Here is a 27,454-nt window from a genome sequence, read left to right on the forward strand (position 1 = left end):
AACCTAAGATAAGAGAAGGGTGGCTTTTTAAGTTGTTTGCCAAAATGTAATAAGACAAACCTGTGCTGAAGCAGACATAGATGGATTCTTGTATGCCTTGCCATATATTCATAAGTATTGCAGGGAACTGCCACATATCTCTGTGACAAACTCAGCTAATAGATAATACACAGTGAAGAAAATGTTAAATGCATTGCTTCTTTGCACAGGCAATATGATTGTGTTGCTCTGCTGACAGTGTGGTTATGGTTGATGGGGCAGCTTCATTACAAACCCCTGTTTTCAGGCTATTGCAGCCTTAAAAAAAAATAAAAAAAATCACCCATTCGACTGAAATTTTCTATGCTTGTCAGCCTTGAGGTGAATTTTACTTTAAGTACAAAGTTAGAAGAAATCCATTTAGCTATTTCCCTGATTGAAACAAATTTGGAGAGAGTGAGGGAGGGAAGAATGGGCTTTCAAAACCTCGAGGTTTATGTTTACTGCTGAGATGCATTTTGGAATGCTTTATGTTTATCCTTGCTGTTAAAATACATACTATGTTGTTTATAAACATAGATATAAATGAATAACTGCACCTGCACCACACACTATTCCCGCTGCTGTGTGTGCACAGGGTGTGACAGCTGAGGTGTCTGACATGTGTGAGCTTGTCCCTATTCCAGCTTCACACAGATGTGAATTTTCAGCTGCCTCCCTTTTGCCCTGCTTGTGTTCCCACCCTTTGCCCCCTGCTTCTTCCTGCCAGCGTCAGACTCGGCTCACCCGTCAGCAGGGCAGCACTGGTGAGATCCGCAGATCCCGTGGCTTTTTCTCCTTCCTGAGCTCTGCAGAGCAGCGTGCTGTGCACAGGAACCATCCCCTGCCAGCCACACTGCTCTGACATAACAGCTGGGAGGAGACCTGCATATTAAAGCTGTGTCACCGAGGTTTTGCCCCTGATAGCGAGGTTTGGATAATAGAAATAGTAATAAAGTGGCATGGGCAAGAGAACCGTGTGTTGGAATGGAGACACTTCTTTGGAAAGCTGACTGATCCAGAGGAGATGTTGTGGTGGGGATCACAGCCACAGAGCTGAGGGCAGTGGTGGCCTCGCAGTGTGTCCCCTTGGTGGCAGTGGGAGATACAAGGAGAGGGAAGAGCAACAGCAGGTCCAGCAATTTCTCTGTATTTTGAGGCACTTTTCCAACTGTGTTGTATCCTGTTGTTGTTACGTATTCTGGTGATTTTGGCACATGCTGTGAAGCTGTGAGCAAGATGCAAAAGAATAAAAAACCACAGTCGTGAATTTAGTAATGGAGATACATTCATGCTGCAATAATATTGCTGATGTGTTCACTTTGAAGAACATTATTCTGTCTTTTATGAAGTGGTGTTTTGGCCTAACTCTGAGAAATTCCCGAATCAGTAACTTGACCTGGAGTCTCTGGTTCTGCCTAGAGGAATGTTCATGGTGTGAGCATCACTGCTCAGCACACAGCCATCAGGTATAACAGACCATTCAGCCATTTGCTCTGGGCTTTTGCAGTTAAAGTTCAACTTTCAGTATGGAAAAAATATCAAGAATCAATAATATCTTCCATTGACACTCTTGCAGGCTTTTCTCTGTTGTAAGCCTTACAAACTTTATCATTTAACATTGTGCTTTTGCTCTATGGAAGTTATCCTCAGATGATAACAACTGGTTGATGACACACTGATATTTTGAAAATCCCATTTTAACAGGTTATATCGATGCTAAATAATTAAGTCTTTCTCTGGAAAGATGAAAGTATATAAGGTTATTGGAGCAGTTCATCTTTTCACCTTGTTTCTTCTTTGAGGAGTTTTACCTCAAACTTGCTTCCTTGTTGGAGATTACAAAGAAGCTGAATAATGTGTTTACATTTGCAAGTTTGTTTAAATAATTAAGAGTTATTTCTGGGGCCTGTATCACATATGCTTTCCTGCATGGTATTTGTTTCCTCAGGACAAGGTTTGCAGGTAGGCATGGCCTGAGGTGCAGAAACTGTTCTTACTATTAAATTGAATTCACATTAAATATTCACTTCTGAGCTTGAGGTATTATTTCAAACCAGCCTTTTTAACATTAAGGGTTCTGGATATTTGGCTTGAAGTGACACCAAGACAAAGTAAGGAAATTTAGAGACTGGAATGGGAAGAGAAAAGAAGCTGTAATCAACAGAAGGGCTTTTCACATCTGAAACTAACAATAAATCAGGAACCAGCTTACCCCTTTTTAAAAAAAAAAAGAAGTCAATTATTTTCCCTTAAAGACATGTTTCTGTTAGGGGACACTAGCTGGACATCTCTCTTGTGTAGCTCTTTGAAAGTGCAGTAGCACCGTTCATGGGAGACCTTTGCACACAGCAGAGGAGTGAATCAGGACGATGGAGGCTTCCTGTCAGGTGAAGTAGAGCTGAAGTGCCAGGCATTGATAAGTGAGTTTAAATGTGAACTTTGTAACAGCTATTGCCTATTATTTTAAAACAAAAACCAGAGAAGAACCTGTGAGTCCCTTTATTTGATACATGACAAAATGTGGAGTTATGAGCTGCTAAGCAGTAAATAAAGTCATGGTTATAAAGTCAGGTACTCTGTCCCCACCCCGGAAGGAGGAGGTCACACAAGAGAAGTGTGTTTCTTACACCAGTTTCTGCTAAATGTTTGGGAGCTAACTTTATCATCTGCTGTTTCTCCTTCTCTAACATTAGGTAAATTATCTGTATTTCTACCTTTTGTTGAAGCTAACCCTACAGAAACACTATACAGTTATTCAGCAAACGCTTCAAAAGCAGGGAGGAACATGAGCCCAGCCTAGGGAAAGGGAGCTGCTCCTGGGAGCAGAGGACACTGTGAGGGATCCAGCAGCACACAGCTCCCAGGAAATGAGGGACTGTTGGCCTTTGCTGAACTGCCAGCCCTGCATGCAGTGCTTTTCCCAACAGCTGCGCCTGCCACGTGTCAGCAGCAGCTCAAGCCTAGACTTCCTTAAATCTGCTGCTTTGGGAGGAAAGGTTTGAGGATGTAAACAGCCAGTTGGTGATAATAAGTTTCACTGCCATCTTCAGCTGAACTTCCACATGCTTGTGGCCCACGTCCATGGCAAAGTAAAATTGTACAGGAGTTTACAGTAGGAGTTACTCTTACAGTTTTTGTTATATAAAAATTATTTTTTCTTGATGGCTTTTGTTTGCTAATGGTTGCTATGTGGTAGTTCACACAGGCTTGCACACAGCTGTACCCTTTGCCTTAGTAGACCTGGGGGACATGGTCACATCCCTGGCTGCTGTGGCATTTGGGGAAAGGAAAGGAATGGACAGTCCCTAGTGTGGAGTGATCCCAACAGCAGAAAGTGAATGGCTGTGAAAGGGAAGTGGAACCATTGGGGCATTAGTAAGCTCAGCATGTTGGGATCTAGACTTTGCAGGAAAGGATGTCCTTTTGTTGCTGCTACGGGAAACGGGATAGTCACGTATTCCAGGGCTCTTGAGTGGTACAGCACAAGCTGTGGCTCTGCAAACACAAGCAAAAATGCATGTACTTTGCAAAGATACAGTAATGCCTGTGTCAGTCTGAGTTTAGCTGATCGAAGGCATCTAAGAGTAAATTTAAACCTGTCATTATAGAAGAAGAGAAACTTGCACAGCATCTCTAGAGGAAGTGATCTGAAAGAGCAAAAAAAGCTACAAATACTAAAGGGAATGTTTCTCAACTCACTTATCAATCTCCTGTATACTTCTGTGGGATAGTGTTCAAGGCATTGTTCCTACATGACTAAAGAGTCCAAGAGAGAAAACAATTGAAGATGCTATAAATGGATACATAAAGCAGTTATCCATGTCCTATGCAAGGTTCAGTATTTTAGGGTTCAATAGTTATCTGCTACTTATTAAAATTACCTAGTTCACCTGTAATTTTTTTCTCTGTTGTTCTTTGTAAGCAGCAAGCCCACTTTAGAAGGGGATACCTGTTTCATACACATGGTCTATTAATAAATTGCTCAACTAAAATTTTAATCATGCACATATTTTGCCATGTGTACAGTTGTTGTCTAAGAAGCTTAATAGTATTTTCTGCTGGAAAAACAGGACCTCTGAATTTTCTTGGTGTTATTCTGCATAGTGTAGATGAATTACCTCAATTTATTGGGTATTGTTTCTTTTTCTCAACTTCCTGTCTGATGTTAATCATTGGAGATTTCCAGAGTCTGTGAATGCAGAGGATTAGCCTGCGAAGATGAATGGTTTGTTGTTACCTACAGCAGGTCAGTTGAGCACACCCACGGGTATGATTTTGGTCAGAAAGAACCTTTCACTACCTGCCTCAGTCTCTTGGGGTGCCACTGAAATCTCACGGAGTCGTAAGAAGACAAAAGCTCAAGTAGCATATAGTGTTTTCTCTTTGCTTACTGAAATTATTGTCTCTGCTTATGCTACATCAGAAACAATGTGTGGTGCTTCCAATATTATGATTCATCAATGTACATGCGCTGTTAAACCAAAATGTTGGTATTTCTTGATGGATTCTTCAAGCTTTAACCTAAGATACGGCTAGTTTGATAAATAGTTCGGTAGAACTAGAAGGGCTTTGGTTTTGACAAGGACAAAGGTCACTTTGTGAGGATAACAAATATATATTTATGTCATTAAGGGTAGCTGTTTCAATGTTTAAAAATGTTTTGTTTCATTCCAAGCCTTCATGTCTAGGGCTCCAATGTTTCTGATATGTGCAGAATTTTTTAAACATTAAATTCTCCATTCAAATGCATCATAATTCTTAATAATATTCTGGATACCTTGAACCATTATTTGCTTTTAAACAAGTTTTCAGCAGAGATCGTGCTGCCTTCATTCGGTCCTCCAAATCTCCCATCCGCCTGTCTAAATTATTTTAACTGACATAGTTTCTAATTTACTCTCTCCAGTTGAGAGAGCTCCCTGTAGCTTGTCTATTTTAGCATTTAATTGCTGTATACTCTCCCAAATTAAATTCTGTAGTGATCCATTTTGCTCTGCTGGTGAAGCAGTGATCTTTTCATCTGAGCAAGATGGTGCGTGTGGCTCAGGCGCAGGGCTGGCATCCCACGCCGGGAGAGGGAGAACCTTCCAGCTCCTCTCTGCTGCTGGGTGGGGGCTGCAGGGGCAGGGGGCTGCAGGGGCAGGGGACAGCTTTCCTCCAAAACAGTCTCCATTTAATTCTGAAGCCAAAGGAGAGGGAAACCCATTGTTTCTCTCAATGAGTTTTTAGAGCTGGACAAATTGCTTTGTCAATTATTTTCTGCCAAAGTTTGCTTCTCCTTAAAATCTGCATATCTTTGTGGGCTTTTCAGCATTCACTTTTGTGAAAGATGAAAAGGCAGTCCCTAAAAATATTATGCTGTACATTTTCCTTGTTTGTGAGAAAGACAATGAAAATTATTGTTCCTTTTGACAAAATAATATCCAGTAAGGAAACTTGTTGTCTTCCCTAGTTAAGGTGTCCTTTTTTGGATAATGTTTGTACAGAGATTGCTAATTACTTAATATATTTCTATTAAAGGAGGACCATTTGCTATCCTAAATAGTCCTAAATAATTAAGAACTTAAGTAGTTTTTGGTCTGGTTTCTGCTGAATGGAAATTTTTTCCTGTTGTTTCTCAATATGCGCACGTGTAAAGGAGGGCGCTGGAGCCTCGGGGGTTACAGACAGCACAGCGGGGTCACAGCTCTGTGTAGGCAAGCTGAGTTCAGGTGTGCAGAGGTAAAATCCTGCTGATTTCTCTGGGGGGAGTCTTTCCCCAGCCCAAATAACCCAGAGGAATATACCCCATGAACCAAACACGGCCAATATTTTTGATTCTTTGTAACTCTAGAAGCTTGGAGGCAGTTTAACAGAAAATACAAAGTTGTTTCTTCCTTATTTGCGCCTCTTATATTAACCTTGAAGAAGACTTGCCAGTCAGTTGGTAAGTGCAGGATACACGATCTTTAAAAATACATTTTTAAGGAAAGAAGACTGCATGAAATTCACATTACACCATTATTTGTCTTTCCTATAAATTAAGAATGTGAGTTCAGACCTTTCGTGTGAAGGTGTTGATCTTTTGGCTTGCTTCCTTTGGAACAGAGTTGGGCACTGTTCAATAGTGTGACATGTCCCTCATCTGTGATCATCATATTCCCAGTAAAAATGAGCTGTTTGTTTTACAGCTGTGGTCCAGGCTCTCTGCACGGAGTTCCTTAGAGTATTTTAGTCCTGTTTGGTGTGAAAGGATCTCTTTAGTAGGGAAAGATGGGGATGATTCCTAGACAAGGCTCGTGGTACATAGCACTGCTCCACATTGTTCTTGTTGCAGAAGGAGATCAGGCTGTGGGAATTCTTTATGCCAGGCAGATATTTATAGAAGGGTGATACTTCCTGTGTAGTAAGTTTTGGGATGCCTGACACTGCTCAGTCAGGAATGTTGTGGCAGGAATAATGCATGGTTGCATTACTGAAAAGGAATTTGTGTGATAAATGGGTCTGGCCCTGTATCTGTGTCAGTAAATGCAGCTTTGCTGGCTTCATTTGAGTAGTTTGGCCAGTGTTCATTTTCCCTTCTCTAGCCTCAAGCTTCATAATATGATGGTCATTTGAGGGTTTGTGGAAGGAACTTAAAATGCTGGGGAGGGATAGTGTTGGGCACTGCTCCTTGAAAAACCACTCCCAGCTTTTTGCAATCCTGTTTGCAGTGTGTGTCTGTGTGTGTTGTCAGTCCCCAGGCTTTGGCAGAGCTGAGCACAAGGTGAGAGCTCGTCTGAGCCTGGCCCTGCACTCGCAGCTTGTGATTCCTGTGGCTTCAGATTGACCAAAATTTGTCATTCTGATGGCACTGCTGAATTGCACTCCTGTTGCTGTCTGAGGTGACAATGTTTTTAAAGTCTGTGCAAACACAACCAGCACGCTTAGAAATTGGGAACTACCTGAGTTCATTATTACTAATATTCCTCTGTACAAAAAAGGAATGCAACTTTTATTGATTTACTGAGTATTGCTTGTTCTACATATTTCTTTGTCCAAATTCAGAAATCAAAGTACTCCAGGGTATTGGAAAATCTTTCTGTTTTCTATATTAATTTTTGTTTCCCTAGCTTTGAGTTTGTCTTCTTATTCCATATTTTTAAAAATTTTCTCTGATTTTTCCTAAAGTACCAGGATGCATAAGTGTCAACCACTCAGTGGGCATAGTGCAGAGCCAGCCATGTGCTTCATCCTGCTGCTTTGCTAGCTAGGAATAGCTGATACAGCTTGGTGTACTGCCCAGATGGGGTTATTTCACCCAAAATATGATGTATGTTTGAGGCATTTTGGGGACTGTGGGGAGTAGGAGGAGGAGACTCTCAAGAGAAGTGAAGCTGCTTGCGAGAGAAAAGTGTAGAGTACAAAAGCAGAAATTCCCTAACACAGGAGAGAAGGATGGAGGAGTATTGCTGTGTGTTTATGTGCAGCCTTTACTCTTAAGTGAATTACAATGATCACTTTTGCAAACAATGTACTTTTAAATACTATGCAGGTTTCTCAGAGCCTGTATGAGTGTATGTTTAATTGACCCAACACAGCCATTATTCTGTTGTGCAAGAAGATAGGCCTGCTGTAGTTCCTGCTAACATGCCAAGTAGTTATATTTTTAATAATTTATTAATGATTTCTAGGAGAATGACACCTTTTTTTTTTTTTCAGTGTGCTGTTTCACTTGTTAGAAAACTATATAGTAACAAATATGAAACAGCAAAAAATGGTTGTTAACCAATGCTCCACCTATTCTCTTATTAGTTCAGCAGTGCCCATTCTCAGTCTCAGTAGGATGTTTGAGCTGGAAGATAACATAGAGGTATTTGTATTTTACTGGCATTGTATGTTATCTTCTGTCTTTCTGCAACATTCAGATATCATAGCTGATTTTATTTACATAATGCATCACCTTTCTTAAAAGTACAGGGTTTTCAAATTGCTGTTTCCTTACAGAATGTGCTCAGTCTTCACTATTAAGTGTTGCATTTTGTCACTTCTTTTATTATTGCTTTGGATTGTTTCTCTCTTGTGACTTCAAAATTGACTTTTCATGCCACCCTTTCACAAAACAGGATGTGGCAGCCCTGGTAGTCACATGAATGCAAAACACCTGGAGGCATAACAGAGCCTTACACAGTTTAAACTTTGATTATATAGGCAAAAGCAGGAAAGCTGAGCAATTAAAACATTTGCACTGGGATTCCTGCTTGACTTTCCACATGGTCATATGAGACACAAGTAAACACCAGACCAGAGTATCCTACCTAAGTGGGCTTCTCTTTGGAATGACTCATTCCAGTTTACTGCTCAGCTTTTTCTGTCTACTCCATTCTTGGATTATTTTACCCCTGCCAATTTAAGAGTTACCTTGCAACAAAATGTCCCTGTGTTTCTGGAGTAACTCAGATTCTGCTACAGGAAGCATGTAGGTTTTTTGGAAGAAAATGCTACAATCTTTGTAAGAAGTTGTTATATCATGGTCTGACATTTAAAGACAATTTTTTGGAAATTGGTTGTGTGAGAGAAGAAAACAATCCATTGGGAAATCAGTCATGGACCTAAGCAGCTTGAGAATATTCTTTTAAGGTACAAATAGATTTTGTACCTTAAAAGATCTACTTATGTAGCTAAAAGCGTGTAAGGCCAAAATTGTAAAGCTTAAAAGGAGAAAACATTGGAAAACTTCTAACAGACTTCACTTTCTGGAAGAGTAGGCGGATATTCTTAAACTTGCATGTGCAGCAAAATAAGACTTGAAAGATCAGACACTGCCTATTTTTTTTTTATTTGAGGGTTTATTTTGTATGATAAATGTACAAATTTGGATTTTTGTTGGCAATGGGAAAGTCAGCTTCTGTCTTTGGCCCACAAAAACGTTATGAAAATAATTCATTTTTTAGGAAGTCTGAATTTGATTGCCAAATGTATCTTGTTCTTCACAGCACATCAGGATATGTAGTGATAGGAAAATCTTCATGCTCATGGCTGGCTTCTTCTCTTTGTCCTGGCACACTGCTGCCTGCATTCTCATCTCCCTTTTCCTCTGAAGCAGCTAACACCAGAAGATTCCGTTAGGAATTGCTGATGATCATCTTCACTGGGAGAAGTTTCCTTATTCTCTTCCTTTTCCTTAGTCTCTTCCTTATTCATGTCTCTTATTCACTCCAGATAATCTGAAGGTGCAAATGACAAGATGATCATTTGTACAATAAGTAGATACTAAGTGAAAATGTAATTTCACATAATTTCAAAATTCTTCTGCCTTGCTAGCTGTGTCTAGGTTTTGCATGCTTACAAGTTTAATGTTGTGTACTTTCTCTTCAGAACCACCATTGAATTGGAGATTGAGATAATTTATCATGTTTGCTTTGACTTTTTTAGTAAAATCACTTTGATGAAGACAACACAACAGACTTAACAGATTAGATGGTGTGTTTGTAATAAGAGAAAGTAGCTCTGCCCCCAAGTACCCCTGTTTTTTGGAGTCACTGAAGCATATTGGTGTTCCCTATGGTGCTTCCCCCAAGGGACTTGGTGAGAGGTCTGTGTGTTGCTCTCATGGCATTGGGTGCATATAACAGGTGAGCCAGCACTGAGAAGGCATTTGTAGCCACACAAGGAAATAAATCCAGATCTTCGTTGAATTCGGGATATTCACAGCTGCTGAGAAATGATTTTCATAGTCAGACTGCGAGGAGCACATCAGAATACAGGCATGGTGTGGCTGAACAATGATGCATCTGGAAGGCTGCAAGCAAGTACCCACATTCATGATTTGTTCTAAGATCTGTTGATCTTGCTAAGATCAACATCTTACTGTCAACATCAACTATTCAAAATCTTCCAAGATGAGTTGTCTAAGATCCTGTTGGGTGTAGATGCCTGAACAGGCGCTGCAGTAAACCTTGCATTTGGTATAACGAGTTATAATGTTAGTTGTTCTAAAGGTATGATATAATAACAGATCATTATTATTATTTATATCTGTGTAATAATGGAAACTTCCTGATTGTACTTTCCATTTTACACATTGTCAGAACCTTGGACCTTAATCTTGCACTTTGATTGACAATTGCAGCCAGGAAAAGAGCACTCGTATTGTTTGTGAGAGTCGCATCTGTTCAACTTGATTCAGCTGAGAGTATTTGCATATTCTTAAGTATTTCTTCTGAGAGGGCCTAAATCCTTCTCAAGTGTTTGATGCATTTTTGAAATTCATTCATAAGGTATCTACATGCACTAATAGTTCTGTATAATATTGCTGTGCATAATCTGTCAGATAAGGCCTAGTTTTTTAAACAAGGTATTCTTTGGGGATGACATATTACATTCTGACTTATTCTACTGGGCAGAAATGTCAAGTACTTTGAAAAAGGATGCTTGAATGTTTTGATTGAATTAGTATTCTTTATTCAACACAAATTGTCAACTGCAGTAAAATGTAGTCTTATTGTGAAAACATTTTTCAAAAGAATTAATGGCAAGGTTTTTTTGTTTTATTTTTCATTACTGGAGTATTTTTTACATATAATCATCCCTTTCCTGCTGATGCTGATATTAGCTAGAACAAGAGAGTAGATTCTTAGATGCATTTTAGATGAATTAGTCTGAATTGTTAAACCATAAGCACCACTTTCATATTGAAATACAACTTAGGCTTTTCAAATAAAATTTTGGCTTTTATCTTTATCTGTTTTGCTCTTTATTTTTTCTTTGCAAAATTTTTATCAGTGTTTTTGGAAGTATTGTCAACTTTAGTTTCAGAAACCTTTCACTCTTGATAGTGCACGTACAACACTAATGAGAAAAAGCACTGCTCTGAAAAATACTCAGGTATTATATTTGAGCATGGAACACAAACTAGATGACCTCAAACCATTATGCAAAGAAATGCATGCATGGTTGAAACCCATGTCTTCCATGGGCTGGCAGTTCCAGTTCCAGAACTATCCAGGTTTGGACAGAGTGAGTCCAATTTGCTGGGAAAAGAAATGGAAATATATACCCAGCAGTTTAACTGGATGTGTGCTGTGGATCTGCTTCAAGCTCAAGCCATTAAAGACATCCTAGGTCTTTTCATGGAACACCACTAATCACAATGGACAACCTTTTCTTTCTTTTTTTTTCCCAATTGCACTAAGAAAGTGTTCAAGGTCCCACCACCATGAGTGACTGACATAGCTTAAGAAATGGTTTTCTGTCACTTGACAGGCCCATAGTGTTTAAAAAAAAAAAACCAAAAAACCAAAACAAAACAACAGAAAAACAACAACAAACAAACAAACCAAAAAAACCCCTAGAGATTTAATGAGTGCATTTTTTGTTTTGTGCACATGCAGGTTTTAGAGTAACAACACCTTTTACATTAGCTTTGTTTCTCTTTTGCTTTCAGGAATCTCCTTCTGGACGTAGAAAAGCGCTTGCCACCAGCAGCATCAACATGAAGCAATATGCCAGCCCCATGCCTACACAGACAGATGTCAGGTTAAAATTCAAGCCTTTGTCTAAGAAAGTGGTATCTGCCACACTACAGTTCTCCTTATCTTGTATTTTCCTGAGGGAAGGAAAAGCCACGTAAGTTGTTGTTTGTTGGGGTTTTTTTTAAAAACCAGATAGCCTGCTTTGTGTTGCTTTTCAAAGAATCCTTTGGATAAAGAGCTCTTTCTATATAGAATGGTGGAATTTGAGAGTATCCTTTAGCATACCTATCATTCTTGCCATACTTGGTTTCTTAACTGAGTAAAAGTTGTTTCTTACTCTGTTTTCAGCCTTGTGTTCTTCAGAGACAAATGGCTTGTGCTTTACTCTTACAGACATTTTAACTAACAACAGTTTAAAACTATCTACAGGTCTGAAATGAGTGGAAGTGTGTGTTTAATGTGCATGTGTATGTTCAACAATACCCTTGGCAGATTTCAAGGGAGCCCACTGATATTTCACAAAGAATGCAATAAGGACAAAGCCAGTTGGAAGGTGAGGGAGGGTGGAGTCAGAGTTAAGATTTTGGGCTGACACAAGAACATCCTGTGGAAAGAGTTCTTTTGGGCTCTGATTACCACTTCCTTGACTCACTCACTTGGTTCTGTCCCTTATTTCAATGGCCTTTAGAGGGCAGAGGATACAGATTATTTTTGCAGATGCTGTAACCTTTCCTGCAGTTTCTGTCAGATTCTAGGTGTTGGATATTCATGTGGTTGGAGAATGGATTGTTTGTCACAGTCCTAGTTTCAGCTAGGGTAGTTTTGTTTTGCCTTTCTGTCTCTAGAGTATGGCAGTGTGAGAATGGCAGAATAAGAAGAGGTAGATGGGGAAGCTGTTCTAATGGTTCTTCTGCCTCTTCCTAAATTTCTTTTCCTTTCCAAAAGACTAACAGTTTACTTCTGGCTTTCAGTATTCTGAATGCATTTTTAGACATTGCCCACTGCAATATATGCCCAAGAAACATTGCATGAATTACTTTCCAGGCTGCCATGTTAAAACATTTTGACACAAAAATTATTTTATCTGCATGCTTTGAAAGCCACAGATGCATTCCTTACTATTAATTCCTATGACTGTTTCCCCTCTCTGACTAACCTGTTGTAAACCACATCTTGGCATACCATATAAAAAAGATATTTTTGAAGTATTTAGGTGTGATTTAACATGGTTAAAATGCAGCTGAAAATGAGGATGGAAGAAGTCAGCAGCTGATATGCACTTAAACTTTTTTTGGAGCAACCAGCATCCATGAACTATACATTAAATAGCTATATTATGCTGTTACTGGGTTTTGAGGCCATAATTTGTAAAAATGGATCCATTTAGGTTTGCATGTATCTTCTTCCCATGGAAATTGGTAGGTTTCAGACTGAAGACTGTAAGTCAGGTAGATTGCAAGTTATTGACAGGGCTTTCATAGTACCCTGAACAAGGGATGTGAAAAACCTGCTCTTTATGAAAGCATTGGAGCATTTCCAGTATGTGTAAATAGACACTGCCTTTTGATCTTGTTAATAATTTCAGATATTTAGAAAAGGGATTTTAATTTCTGTAGCAGCATCAGGAGTTAGGAATGAATGTAGATACTGCATGCAGCATGTGGGCAGTAGGTCTGACCAAGCATTTTCAGTTTAACCAAAGCAGACCAGGCAAGCATTTACCAGCCTTTCTGGGCTGGCCTAAAAATTTAGGAAGCAGTTGTTAAGGTAGCTCTTGATGCAAAGCAGGATTTTTTTTACCCTTTACAATTTTGATAATTTAAAACTTTCCCTTCAGTAATTGATATATATTTATGAGTGTATTATTTTTTTTTCACTATATTCAAGATCAGATCTGATATCATAGATCTCCATGAAGAAAACATGAAAATATTTAAAGAATTTTAAAGAATGTAGTAATATTAGATGTGGTATTAACAAGCTGCATTTTAGTCCCTGATGTAATGTTTTTTATTTAGGGATGAAGACATGCAAAGCCTGGCTAGTTTGATGAGTATGAAACAAGCTGATATTGGTAACCTAGATGATTTTGAGGAAGACAATGAAGAAGATGAAGAAAACAGAGTGAATCAAGAGGAAAAGGCTGCAAAAATTACAGGTTGGTTTTGCCACAGGCATTGTAAAATATAGTTTCTTTTGCTAATTGTCCCATGTTTTAATTGTCTCATGGTTTTTATCCTTACGCTGTATTTTTATTTCACTTTAAGAAAATCCTAACGACCAAAACAATATTTAGGATAGCTTGATTGAAGGGGAACCCATCCATAACTCAATGAAGCTTGGATTATGAATCCAAGAGTGTTGGTTTGCATCTGTGTGTCCTGTTTTTTGGAGAGAATTGACTAAATAGGTAGCATTTTAGGGAAGCAAAGAACCAGTGTGAACAGAGGAGCAGAAAAAGCGGAGGGAAAGGGTCAGTGAGCAAGAAGACAAGAGGAGAGGCTCAAGTGAAATGATGAAGGCAGTTTGTGAGAATAACTGCGAAATGAGTTGTGCCATGGACAGATGCTGAGGTTCTGCTCAATAACATGGCAATTCCAGGCTTCATATTGCTGCCTTTTGGGTGGGGATATCTCACAGAAAAGAAATCAGGAGGCTGTTAAAGGACTTTAATGAATTTGATAGTGAAGTTGTTTGAAGTGAGATAGTGTAACCACATTTGAATTGCTGATGAAAATGCTTAGTGTGTCCAGGATAGCTGAACTAATCGAGGCAAGTCAGATCAGGATGAGATGGTGTTAAATTGTTGGTAGAGATCAGTGTGTAGTATTGCTCCAGATGGGTTCTGTAGGAGCTCTTTGTGTAAAGAATCAGGAAAAGAAAATTAACTTCTGGTGCCAGACTTTATAACTTCCAACGCTCTTTTAAAATGTCTGAAATAAAGGGATCCTTCTCCAAAGTGGGGGAAGAGCATCCCAAGCAGAGAAGTGAATTGTCAATCTGTTCTTGAAAATTCAGAGAAACATTGGTTCGCTGTTATGAAACATTACTTTCATCACTTCTTTTTGAGCTTTCGTTGCAATCAAAAGGTTCAGCCTGAAGCAGTTATTACTTAGTTACATTTAGTGTTGTGAAAGGATGCAAATATGTTTTCTGTATGCTTTACATATTCAATTAAACATTTTTTACCCTGGCCAAATCTCTAGTTATGCTATATGTGTCTGGCACAGAGCATAATGGAAAGTCTGGAATGAAATATCTGAGAAACCAAGATAATGTATTCTTGGTGAAGGAGCAGAGATATACCAGTCTGGTCACACTGAAATCATTCTACAACATCGACTTCTTTCCCAGTGTAACCAGAATAAATCAGATCACAACTTCAAACAAAACCTGACGTTCACCAGGCCATTGGATAATCCAGAGTAGGCCAAATTAAGGGGAGGTAATGTACAGTCTATAGAAACTCCTGGGCTCAAGGGTTTTGTTAGGATCAGCCTGGGTACTGCGTTGAGGACTACAAAACCCATATGCAGAAGGACAGCAAGTGAAAAGCATCGGCTCTTGCTTCTCAACACTTGTTTTTGCAGCATTCAACAAGGCTACAAATGATCCCTAAAGAGGCAAAAATCTGATCTAGTTTACACTAGGCTGTCTACTATCCTTTGGGTATGGAGTGAACATCCCTGCAGATAGATGGGGAGGGGGAGGTGGCTGATGTGCAGCACAAGCTATTTCAGAGTCATTTCAGCTTTTCCACCTGCTATTGCAAAGGCCAAAATGATCTGTTGAAAATTAACAATACCTCCTTGAAAGGCAGATGTAATAAATACTTCTGGAATACACAATTTCTGTGCCTTGCTCAGCCTGCTCTGATACTGTTTTCTCACTGTACAAGATGGGAGCATTGAGTTGGTCTTTTTGTAAATGAATCATGATGTGGGGAAGGTCAGCCTTGGACTTTTTCTTCTTATGTTGGTAACAGCAGCTAAGTTGCTTTATGAGCCTGGCTAGCTTTTCCCTCCTTTGGGATGGAGAGGGATGTTGAAGGGGAACGAGTACATGCAATTTCCCAAGCAAATGGGAGAACATAAAACATTGGGCTGTAAGTAAACATTAATAAATAAGATGTAAAGTATCTATTTCAACATGTGTTCAAGACTGATTTCATTGGCAATTGCAGTGACTCCTGTAATAAATATAATGAATGGGGAAAGCCAGGAGAAGAGCTGAGGAAGCAAGGGAGAAAGAGGTAGGAATCATTGTAGAAAAGCAGGAAAAAGTTTAGAAAGAAGGAAATTAACAAAACTGATGTAGCCAAGAACTCTTTCAAAAACAGCGTTCACAGAATACCATAAAGTTAATTGAGGAAGTTACATAACCCTTTTAAAAGCTTGCTGCTACCAACATTTTCTCCTCTTGTGCTGTGTTGGGTGTTGGCAGCTGAGGAGCTGGAATGCTTCACTGACTCAGAGTGCCCCGCGGCAAATCCCTCACCTTGGTGCGCCTGTTTTCCCAACTGTAAAACAGGGATACTGCCTGTAACACCTCACAGGAACGATGGGAGCAGCACACAGCTCATGTTTGTAATTGGGCTTGGAAAAGTAAAGTGCAGGTAGCAAAGAGGAGTCAAAGATAGGAGAACAAAGATTGTTCTCCTATCTTTGACTCCAGGTTTTCTCACAGAAACAAGGGATGGCTTGATGGCTTAAAAGTTATCGTTCCCAAGGTTGCAAGAGGTGCTGCAAGTCTTTTATCAGACACTGTTTCTTTTTGCAATGTACAAAAATTTTTGTTGGTTTTGTTTGTGGGTTTTTTTTTTCATTGTGCCGAAGTTGCAGTTTCATAGATGAACATATACATCCAGTGCTGGGAGAACAAGGGAGGTCTGCTGTGTGGGGCTCTAGATGGTGCAGGTGAGTTAGGAAATGCTGCTTCTCTTCCTTGATGGGTTGCTTAACTTTGAGTAGGTATCTGTGCCTCTGTTTCTTCAGCTATGAAGTAGGTGATGCAATACTGACTGACCTCAAAAGCACTGTGGAATTTGGGGTGGTCCACATGGAACTGTTGCCATACAACTGACCAGATTGAAAGATGTTTTCCTTTCCAATCATTACTTTCACTTGGAAAAATCTCCCTCCTTCTCAGGCTTTCCCCCTCCTCCTTCCCAGTATTTCTTGTTGAAAATTTTCATGTGTAAAAGCTGTATCTCCCCCAGCTGTCCTGTGTGAAGCTGAAAATTGTTTGTTGCCATGAATTAATTTTCAAATATTTAGTTTCTACACTGTCAATATACATGGATTTAAACTTTCCAGAATTATCCCGTCCTTAGTCTTCAGTGGAACACATCTCATGCTTGAAGAAAATGTGCCTCACAACTCACAAACAGGGCAGTAATAAATATGTTGCTTCTCTTAATGTTTTAATTCCTAATTAGAACCTCATGCTGGGGTTAATAGCTGCCTCCTGCTCCATCTGCCCAGGAGCACAGTGGCTGTCCTGGGGCACCACATGGAATCAGCAATGTGCCCATGTGCTACCTATTGCAGGAGTCTGAATCCCAGCATGTTTCAAGAGCAAGCTTCTGGATAACAATATGTGTAACCCTTTTTTGCAATTTAAAAAAAAACATATCTCTCCTGACAGCTTGTAGTATATTTCCTCTTTTCCTTTGTCAGGATCACCAAGCTGCTTGGAAAAAAATAAAAAAGAAAGAGAGAAGAATTAAAAAAACCCCAAAAACCAAACCAGTGATTTATGTGACATACTTGTAGAACAAGCTAATGTGTGTTTGTAGATAATGAGATTTATAAAAGATAATATAGGATATAAATCTCCAACCTACCATTTCCATACTCCAAAATATGACATAAACCATTTAATATTGTAATGAGAAACATTGTAGTGCATATGGGTGTTTAGGTTGGCAGATAAGACCAGGTGATTCAGACCACATCAAAGAACTCCCTCTTTTTAAAGCTCTGAACTTAATTTGTTATTTTCTGACAATAAAAACTGAATTATAATTGTTTTGGGTTTGTTTTTTTTTTTCACATGCTGACATAATAAATTGTAAATCATGTCAGCATCTGAGCCTGTTTTTAACTACTAATTCGTTAGTACTGCTGTTTTATGAGGTCATCTCTGTTTTATTTGAATACAGAAAAATATGTTCCATTGTCTATCTCAAGTCTTAAAAATTCCCAGAAGATAGTATTTCATTATGCAGACTTCTCAGGTGTATGTATGGTTTATTATTGAGAAAGCTAAGTTTTGGGGTAGTTTTCATGTTATTTTTTAGGATAATAGTCTTGTATTTTGGAGCCAAAAATAAGGAAGTGAGGATGATTAAGTTAACTCTGTGTAGACAGATATAAGTGTAATCCCATGTAAGCACATTTATGCTTTAAGGTCAGGATCAGGTGGGAGGTGCATTACAGAGGAATTCTGCTTGAGGTTTGTCACTGTCAGCATTTAGGATGTCCAGTAGATATTGGCAGAGGAGGTAATTTTCCTTGGTAATTTTTAGATCGTCTTTGCAAAACCATTTAAATTTGCCAAAGTCACTTTTTATCCATGTGACAGAAATATTATCAGGTTCTGGTCTGCTTTGGGCTTCAGGTTCTTTGAAGGCATGAAATCAGGAGGGGTGTCAGTGTGTCAGCTATAAAAAAACCAAGAAGCAGCCCCCCTGACTAGGAAATTCTGAGTGGCCATGAACACCAGCATGCATTGGGACAGTCAGGATACTACTCAATTTTTACCCAAGTTCAATATATTGCTGTTTAAAACCAGTTCACTGAATAAAGACAAAATTTTGCTTTCCCAAACAAAAGTCAGATGAGAAAAAGTCAAGTTCAAAGCAGCAGTAAACTAAAAGTGTTATTGAGAGGTAACTTCTGTAGGCAAGAAATTAAACTTTAAAGGAAATACAAGAATGACTGGCATGAAGCTTTAACTTCACTGGTGACACCAGAAGGCATCATTTATTTCACTGGGAAAAGACAGGAGATGAAAAAGACTGTCAGTGGGGCAGTGATACTCCACAAGCAGGATCATCTCTCCTGCACAGGTTTCTCTTGCCTCTTTGTCATCTGGAAGGATGAGGAAGGCTGTCCCTTCTCCACAGAAACTTACGCTCAGGTCTCTCAGAGATGCCCCAGGCTCACAATCCCCATTACTACAGAAGCTCCATTTGTCAGATGCTGTGGATGGGATTTCGTTAGGGGGGAGCAGAGAGGAATTTTTCCCCTTAGGCCAGAAGCCTCTCAGAACTAGTTGTTTTTTTGTTTCTTGCCTTCCAGAATTATGGAGTCTTCCCCATCTTGACTAGAATCAAACATTAACACATTTTAAAAATCGCTAGTTCATGGCAATTCAAAGCTCTCCATTATGGACAGAAGGTGAAATAGGATTTTAACAAACAGCAAGGTACTACTTATGTAGTATGACAATGAAAATTCAACTGATATGTACATTCAGTTTGCATTCTCCTGGTACATACTGATCATGTATTTTAGAACTACTTAGGTAAATTCAGCTTGTCATAGGTCAGAATGTAATGATGACTAATCATAAATATTAAACAATTAGAGTGTGTATATAAATTAAAAAAAAAGAAAACATAAAAATGCATGTTGTATAGGTTAGTTTTCTGTAACCTTATGGGTTTGGGAGAGAGAGAAATTGTTTATCCTGGGGTGGGGTGGGGAGGCTGGTTTGTGTTGATTGACAATGTTTAATATTCAGGTTTTCTTCATGAGCAGGAAAAATCTTTAAATTATATCTAGTGCATCTATCTAAATTTTCAACTGATGTGCATAATACTCATCCTCATAAAACTAACTATTGTTGCTGACACCATAACCTGGCTAGGTTTTGTTTATGTCTTGTTAACTGGGTTTCATGTTAAATTATCCCTGAAGCACCTACACAGGTACTTTGCTGTAGTTATATAATTGTAAGGATTCGTTCTAAATCTATTCTTTTACCCTCTCTCCCTCGCTCTCTCTTTCTGGTAACAGTGTTCGTTCCACTTCTGTTTCATTAAATGCCCTTGCCTTACATTTGTCTTGACTGGCTTCTATTTACAGAAATTGTAAACCAGTTGAATGCTCTGAGCAGCTTAGATGAAGATCAAGATGACTGCATAAAGCGAGCAAATATGCCTTCAGCTAAATCAGCCAGTTCCTCTGAAGGTCTATGAGCTTTCATCCTTTCTTTCTGTTTCTGATTGTATTTACTGTGACCCATTACCTTTTGACTCCTGCCTGTATTCAGCTGTCAGTTTTATCTCTGTGCTTCCACCCAGCATGACTCTCAGTAATTTGTAGTGCATCCAACAGGTAACAACATGATAGAGAAAGAGCCTGTCTCCGCTACAGCTCCGTTGTCATCTGATAATGAACAAGAAAGAAAAAAAATTACATAAAAAAAGAAAGAGAAACCACCAGACCCTAAGCTTAAAACATTAGTTGTGTAGTCAGTAATACTTGACCTTTCTAAAGTGACAAAATGTCCTCTCTCTGCTTTTATGTGCACGTTACATCCAAAAATTAAAATTTCCTGCCGATAGTTAGCATGTATGTGAATAATCAAAAACACTGTATTTAGCTTGTTAGATGTTCTGCAACGTTTATTTAATGAAGAAAAGAGAAGGCTTTTTTAGAAGTCATTTCTGTTACATAATGTTCTGATCAGAAAATAGAAGTTTCATTCATTTCACTTTTTTTTTTTCCCCTTTGTTGATGTACTTACTGGACTGTGTTAACTTAGTCGTGCAGTTCGTGCCATACCCTGGTGCAGTGTTTCGAGGGACTGTTGACACGGGGCTTTTTGAGCTCCAGATATGTTGGATGAACAGTTTGTATCTCTTTTAAAACAATATTCCAATTTGTTTGTAGAGCTTATCAATAAGCTTAATTTTCTGGATGAAGGGGAGCAAGACCTGGCCAACTCCAGCACGAACCCTTTTGGTGATCCTGACACAGCAGAATTAAATCCATTTGGAGACCCTGATGTAGAAGGTAATGAATTTCTTTTACATAATTCATTGCTACTTGCAAATGCTTTGTGAAACGTGATTTTTATTTCTGTAGGGCTAGAAATGTAAAATTTTAATTGATTAAATACAATTATTTCATATAGCACTGAGGTAGCAATAGCAATGATCCAGTTGCCACTAGAAAATTAATTTATCCTTTGAGGCACACCCTTTGTATTGAGGTGCATTCTGTGTATTTGCCACTGGGGGCTACCAGTTGAAGCAGAGACTTTTAGACCTATCAGGTGTGTTACTAGTACTCACCTTATGTGGTATGAATAAGCAACACATTCTGTCAGACAACCCTGCTCCACGTGGGTGATGGTTTCTATGATAATTTCCTTCACTGCAATCTTCTGCATCACAGCTATTCTTGGTTAGCACTAATCTTCATTATTACAATTTAATTTTCCCTCTTTTATTCTTCCTTTTTTTTTTGCTTTTATAGCTTCCTCAGTTAAGCCTTCTGGCATTGTGCCTTGCACCACATGCTAGGTGTTAATCCCCTTTCCAGACTGACATGCCCATTCTTGTTCCATTTGGGTGAGATGTACAACCCCTGTAAATTTTTAATCTGATAAGATTTTGGCCGTGAGGCCAGAAGGGAGCACCAGGACAGCAAACATCTCTGCTGTCCTCAACTCCATGCCCGGATATGCAGGCTCCCATCTGCTGGATGTTTCACTTCTAGCTTGCAGTTGCTCAAAAGGCCAATTCATAGTTAATTCCCAAGTTTGAAGCTGTACTCAACCTTTCCTGTTCAAAGCTCCAGGACTTTTCTTCCTACAGAAAATTCCAAGTCACTCTGTTATGGCAGTGGAGAAGAACCACACTGAGCAGGAGCAGCCCAGGGTGCATCCAGGGGATTTCTAAGGTCAGGTCAAAGAGAATGGGTTTCCAAGCTGTAGTTTCCACCTTTGGTCACTCACTTTCTTTGGACAAGCTGAATGTTTACTCACAACAAAGTTTTTCTGCCTTCAGAGTCCACAGAGAATGATGTGGGTGGGGATCAAGTCCTGTCATACTTTGGCTGTGGTGTGACTCACAGCTTGTATTTCTGAAACAGGGACATTGCACTATCTTCTGTATTTGGCAACTGAAGCCATAAAGCCACTATCCTGGGCACCTTCTCCCTCTTATAAAGTTGTCAGGTTTATCTAGAGCTGCAGAAGTGAATTGTTTCAGCTTTGTAGATACCAATTTAGGTTTAGGTTCTGGTGTCCTAATCTTTGGCTTTCCTGTCTGTCCCTTGACAGTGAATTCCCTTAGGATCATGGAAGGAAACAGAATAAGTGGGAATATAAATCCCTCTGGTAGTCCATAAAAAAGTTGCTCCAAGAGATTCAGCCTATGTTCCTTTCCTCCTTTCTGCTTCAGAAAGGAGAGCTCCCTTCTCCATGGAAAAAGCTGTATAAGTCCCATCCTACCTAAATTGATTTTCCAAACCCAGCTTTTCTTTCCTTTCCAGAGAGAACCCATTCTGGAAGAAAGCAGTGGGTGTTCTGGCCACAAAATGCAGTCACTCTTTCTCCTCTTGGGGACAGAGAGAAACAGTTGGTATTATTTCTTACTACTGGAGTAGCTTGATAACTTGTAGCAAGCTCATTATGAGCAGCCTACATCCAAGACATCAGCCTGCTTACCTTCCTAAAACACTCTCAGCATATCGGGGGAATGTTTTTTTCAGTTGTTTGTGATTCTTTTGGTGACATCTGCCTTTACAGTAATCTTCAGTCAGAGGTGTGAACACGTTTCCATTTCTCTGGGTCTGTTCTGTGTACTTGGGGCAGTCTCTGTGATCAGACTCTTGGGTCCCATCTACAGCTGTGGGCAGCAGCGCTGAGTTATTGGGTGTGTGAATACCAAGTATTACTCCCACACAGTCACTGCCATGCAGCAGTCAACATACCATAACAGGACAGTGACTGGGATAAACAGGGTGTCACTGGATTCTTCCTACTGTGTCATAAAGCGTTTTTTATTTGGGAGGAGTGGACCTTCAATAAGGTTCATGTGACAGTGTCTTCCTGGAGCACTAAACCAGGCTGAAAGATGTGAAAGATCAGCTGAAAGAGTAATTCCAGCCTGTCAGACAAAGAGTTGGACATCTGGTGTGGCATTTTTAAAGCTATTATGTTTTGATGAGTGGCTCCCAAGGGATCCTTCTTTTTACCTCAGACACCTCTGAGAATCACTGGTTCTTCCACTCCAGACCTGTCTTGTCCCTATAATGGGAACTGGTTGTGTTCCCATTACCTTGCTTGGCCTTCTTGACATATGCCTTTCCTCCAGTCCTCTTCCTCCACAGAAAGTTGAGGGGGAGAAAAAAATGGTGCTGAGGCAAATTAAAGAAGATGGTTTTGGTCTTCAGCAACAGTAGGAGTCTGCTCTGTGTTTCTGTGGTTAGTTGGATCAGTGTCTCTATGGGGAGCACCTAGACATTACCATTTTGAGATTTCCCTTTGTTTTGAAATGCATTTTGAGGCTACGCAATATCGTAGCTGTTCTCATCCTGTTGCCCAACTGCTGAAGGCTGCCCTGTTTGTGTCCCATTATTCACTCATGATTCTTTTATTCTGAGACCTCAATGGAACTTCTTTTACTGCCATCTCTTTCTAGGAAGCTCTTTGAGACTGCCTGCTTGTTTGCTTTTGCATCCCGAAGTGAATGTAACCTTTTTGGTGGCCACCCCAGAAGCTCGAGAGCATGACAGAGGTTCAGGAGTTTAAGGCAGACTTTCTCCTACAGGCTTAAAGAGTCACATTACCTGTTTCACTTGTCTTGTGATCTGCTTAAATCAAGAGATTAACTTTTTATTGTGTGCAGGGATGAAGTATTTTTCTGTTCACTTACATGTTAGTCTCTTTATCTTTTTATCTGGACAAGGCATAATCTGGAACTTAGACTTTGCGAAAGTTCAGAGTCTTCTGTAGAATTTGTTACTTAATTTCCCCAAGACGTGCAGAGCAGCCAGCTGGAGCCTCCTTTCCTGACTACTTTGCCATCAGATGTGAGGAGGCATGATGTGCTATTTGGCAGAGATATTCCTAGGATATTCCTATCAAGCCTGTAGTGTGTGTGCGCAGAGTCACCCAGAGTATGAATATGTATGTATTGACAGTCACTCAAAGACAAAGGAGGATTACTTGCCAGTATATACTTGTTTCCTAGACAGATATTTCTTGTGCCTGTTCACAAACCAGCTACTTTCCCTCTATCTTCCTAATCCCCTAATCACTTAACCCTGGGAATGTGGGGTGGAGAGAAACTAAAGGCGTGAATGTTTCCAGCACCCGTGTGCACGCTGTAGGTGTGGTGCGTGGCAGAGGGTCATCAGCAAGCTGGCTCTGGATGCTGCTGGGATTTAAGAAGTGCTCAGTGTCAATGATTTTACACACACAGCAGAGTGAATGTGCATATGAACAACTCACCTCCAAAAAATTGTCAGATATGTTTCTTGGCTGACATGTCAAATTGAGGCTTATTCCCTCTATATCTACTAGGTCAGCTAGACATTAGAAATCTGGGAAAATCAAAAAATAATCTCTTTGAACAGTGTATCTCTACAGCTTTATACTAGACAATCTTTACATGATAATATGAGGACTGCCTTTTGGATTTTTAGCCACAGTACAACATTATAAAATCAGTTAATTTCTGTGCAAAGTATTTACTCGGGGAAGTCAGCATGTACAACAAATGAAAGTAGAAAACCATAGCACACTTTTATCACTCCAGATATTTTTTTTAATTTTCGGGGGAATACAAATTTTTAAGTTGTATATAACCTATACAACACACACAAGACATGAAGAACTCTTTGCTGGCACCCTCTGTCATTTAGATTACCATTTTCTTCAGCAGTGTATTTCATCACCTTGTGTGTGGACTTCTGAGCTCCCTGCAGCACGTTTTACACTGAAAATGAAAACAGTGTTACAGTGCAGCAGCAAACCCCAAATTGTTCAAGGGTAGTCCTGCACACGGAGCAGGAGGAAAATGGTGATTCTGTCCCTTCTATTTCTTCATGAAAAGCAGTGTGTTGTGAGTGTTTGAATAAAAGGATGAGAAAATCACCAATGGTGATCCCATACGGGGATGTCAGTCATTACTCTTTCTAGAAGCACTGGGCAGTTCCATCTCTACTCTGTGCTGTTTGTTGGGTGCTCACATGCCATGGTGCCCGTGTGCCTGCCTGCCAGTCAGGCAGCCAGTGGTGTAACTGAGTACCTTTCACATGTGGCTTCTTCTTTCATCCTCTGCCAAGGGGAAAGTGGTATGCGCGATGTTTTGGTGGAGGTTTTGTTTGGTTTTAAGGGATGTGTCACAATATGTTTGTGTTACAAAAGGCAAGTGGGTTGAAGGGCAGGGTGAGTGCTGGAGATGCTCTGGCTGATTGTGCAGATAGGTAGTGCCAGAATGATTATTATCACAAGCAGTCTTTCTCAGTAGAGTTAGAGCAAGTAATATTTCCAGAATCTGGCACAAGAGCAGCTGGTGCTTCTGCTGTAGTAATACTTCTACCTCTCTTGTTGTCACTCCTACCCCTGTGGCTTTATTGCTTAATCATGCAAAATTATTTTGTGTTTGACCCTTGATGTGCCAAACTGCAAGCATATATTTATTTTTTAAATTTTTTTAAAAATTTATATCAGTGTAGAGACTGGAGTCCTATGTGGATCTGTGATGAATGATGTGGGGAAAGCAGGGGAATCTGTGCTGCCTTCTGAATGTAAAAGCAGCTACAAGAGGGAGAAATAGACCCCTTCTAAGCTGTTGTGTGTTTAGCTTGCCGAAGTGCACTTCTCAGCATCGTTAGCTCTTTGAGAAAATGAGTCTGTTACAGAAAAGTGACAGGTGACAGTGGGTGTGGCTTTAAGAGCAGAGGTGTTGAGTCATCATCATAACAACTTAATTTGTTATAGAGAGGCTTGTGATGACCAACATTTGACACAAAACTAGTTCTAAAGGGTTTCAGAGATCCCATGAGAGAGAAGCTGTTTGTGTTCAGGTGGGGACCCTTGTGGGAACCCTCCCTCCCTATGGGGACATTAAAGGAAGCAGAAGGAAAATAGTATCCTGGATGGCAAGAATAGAGAGAATGAGTAGCCAAGTTAAGGGTCAAGTCAGGGTTCTAGCTGAGCCTCTACAAAATCCTGCCTATAAAAGTGTCTTGAGAATGATATTTTTATAAGCTTTTTTAATTTCAGCCTGCATGTAAGAATGTGCGAAATATTTTAGTTAATAACAAGCCAGAGGTATCTGAGGACTTACACGTTAATGCTGTAAGGCCAAACATGTAGCTCCTGTTGAGCCAATGAAAAAGAAAAATAATTTTGTCATAGTTAGGGTTACAGCACTTGATCCAGTGTCGAAATAGAAAGAATTGCAAAAACCATTTGCATTGCCCCTTAAAATTCATCAGATTTAAACAAGCATTTAACTCATTGTTTCCAGGAGACACTTAAATTAAAAATAAAAGCTTACACCATAGTTTTAAGAGGTTGTTTCCCTGAATGTTTTTAACTTCAGGATATATTACTGACTTTCCTTCTTGTGGGTTATCAGAAGGTTTCCCTCAGGTATGATAATGTGTATTTATCAACTGATTCCTGTGCAGGTGCAATGATCCATCATATGGAGTTGCAGAAGCAGCTATTTGTAGTTGTCCACTCTCTTGATAAAATATTCTAATATCTGAGCAAAGTTTAAAGTAGTAAAAAGTTTGGTTAAAGCTTTGTCAATAAGCCACACTATTTGAACAAGGTATTAGTCCTTTTATCTGCATTTCATTAGTTATTTTTGCTTTTTGTATGGAACTGTCTTCTGAGGACACATCTCCAAAGCACTTCTGCTTGCTCTAGTTCACCAAATCACTAAATGTGTGGGTAATATTTGAGTAGTATTCTGACCACCATGAGCTTCAAGGCATGTGCAATATGCATGTAGGGTATGTGTAGCATATACTGTGTATACAGTAAGGGTGGGATTTGACTCCCCTGACTTTAAAAACAGTTTGGAAATATGTCTGTAAGGCTTTGAGTGTCAAGGAGTCAGCTCAGCTGCAAATACCCACACTGAGGACACCTCAGGGCAAATAGAGTGAAGCTTTTGCTCGCCTTGACCACCTGCATTGGACACTAAAACAACCTGAGTCTATGTAGAACCACTTTTCCAGTTTAGCTTAAAGTAAATGTACAAATATATTTTAGATATTGGGCTCTGCTCTGATACATTTGATCTATGGTACTCTGATGGATTCTTGCTTGATTTGATCATCTTTGTGTTTTTAAGAATTTCTGCCTTAAATGCTCTCTTCCCTTGTCAGTTAAGCTGTAGACCTTGGATATTCTTTCACTATGGCTTTCTCTGAAACAGCTTTCTTAAAAGGGTGTGGGCTTATGATCACATCACCACATAAACTAGGGTTAATACACATCACCTGCTGTGCAATAACTGTGCTTTCTCCCAGGGTAAGTTCCCAGTAGTTTGTTCCCTTCTCTTGAGGGGTAAGCATTCACTCTGGGGTAGGAGTGAGCACTTGCACTACAGCTCACACACTGCAAACGCACACCCTTTTTCCTGCAGCTGTTTGTCTCTGTGTTCCTGCTCCAGCATGGGTCTCCTCCACAGGCTGCAGGTGGATCTCTGTAGTCCTGAGAAGAGCTAAAGCCTTTCCTATTCTGAGCCTTTGCCCTGATCTAGTGACTAGTCCAGTGCATAGATAGGTGAAGTCGCTACCTGCAGCTAGGGATCGTGTTCCTATCCAACTAGGAATGGCTCTGGTTCACACTGTAGGCTAGAGCTGGTCACACTGCTGGGGTAGGGCTTTCCATCACCTTGGGCTGTGCTAATGGCTGGGTTCAGGGCGAGCTGGATGTTTGCTGTCAGTGTTTAAACACTCACATTTTCTAGCAATTCACCAGGATTAGCAGCTTTGGTACATCATCCATCCAAA

At 39.8% G+C, this 27,454-nt stretch overlaps 1 protein-coding gene across 14 annotated transcripts in view; it reads left to right on the top strand.

Annotated features, from left to right (window-relative positions):
* The window catches only part of EHBP1 (EH domain binding protein 1), a 207,987-nt gene that overhangs the window by 66,589 nt on the left and 113,944 nt on the right, over window positions 1-27,454 (top strand). For all 14 annotated transcript variants that reach the window (XR_009277165.1, XM_058834762.1, XM_058834763.1 and 11 more), the window contains exons 6-8: window positions 11,426-11,607; window positions 13,472-13,611; window positions 20,357-20,479. Coding sequence is in view for 13 of the 14 variants with exons in the window: in XM_058834762.1 (XP_058690745.1) it covers window positions 11,426-11,607; window positions 13,472-13,611; window positions 20,357-20,479 (445 nt within the window). In the remaining variant the exon portion in view is untranslated. The remainder of the gene's footprint in view (window positions 1-11,425; window positions 11,608-13,471; window positions 13,612-20,356; window positions 20,480-27,454) is intronic.

Source organism: Poecile atricapillus, chromosome 3 (assembly GCF_030490865.1).
Source record: "Poecile atricapillus isolate bPoeAtr1 chromosome 3, bPoeAtr1.hap1, whole genome shotgun sequence".
Lineage (NCBI taxonomy): Eukaryota > Metazoa > Chordata > Aves > Passeriformes > Paridae > Poecile > Poecile atricapillus.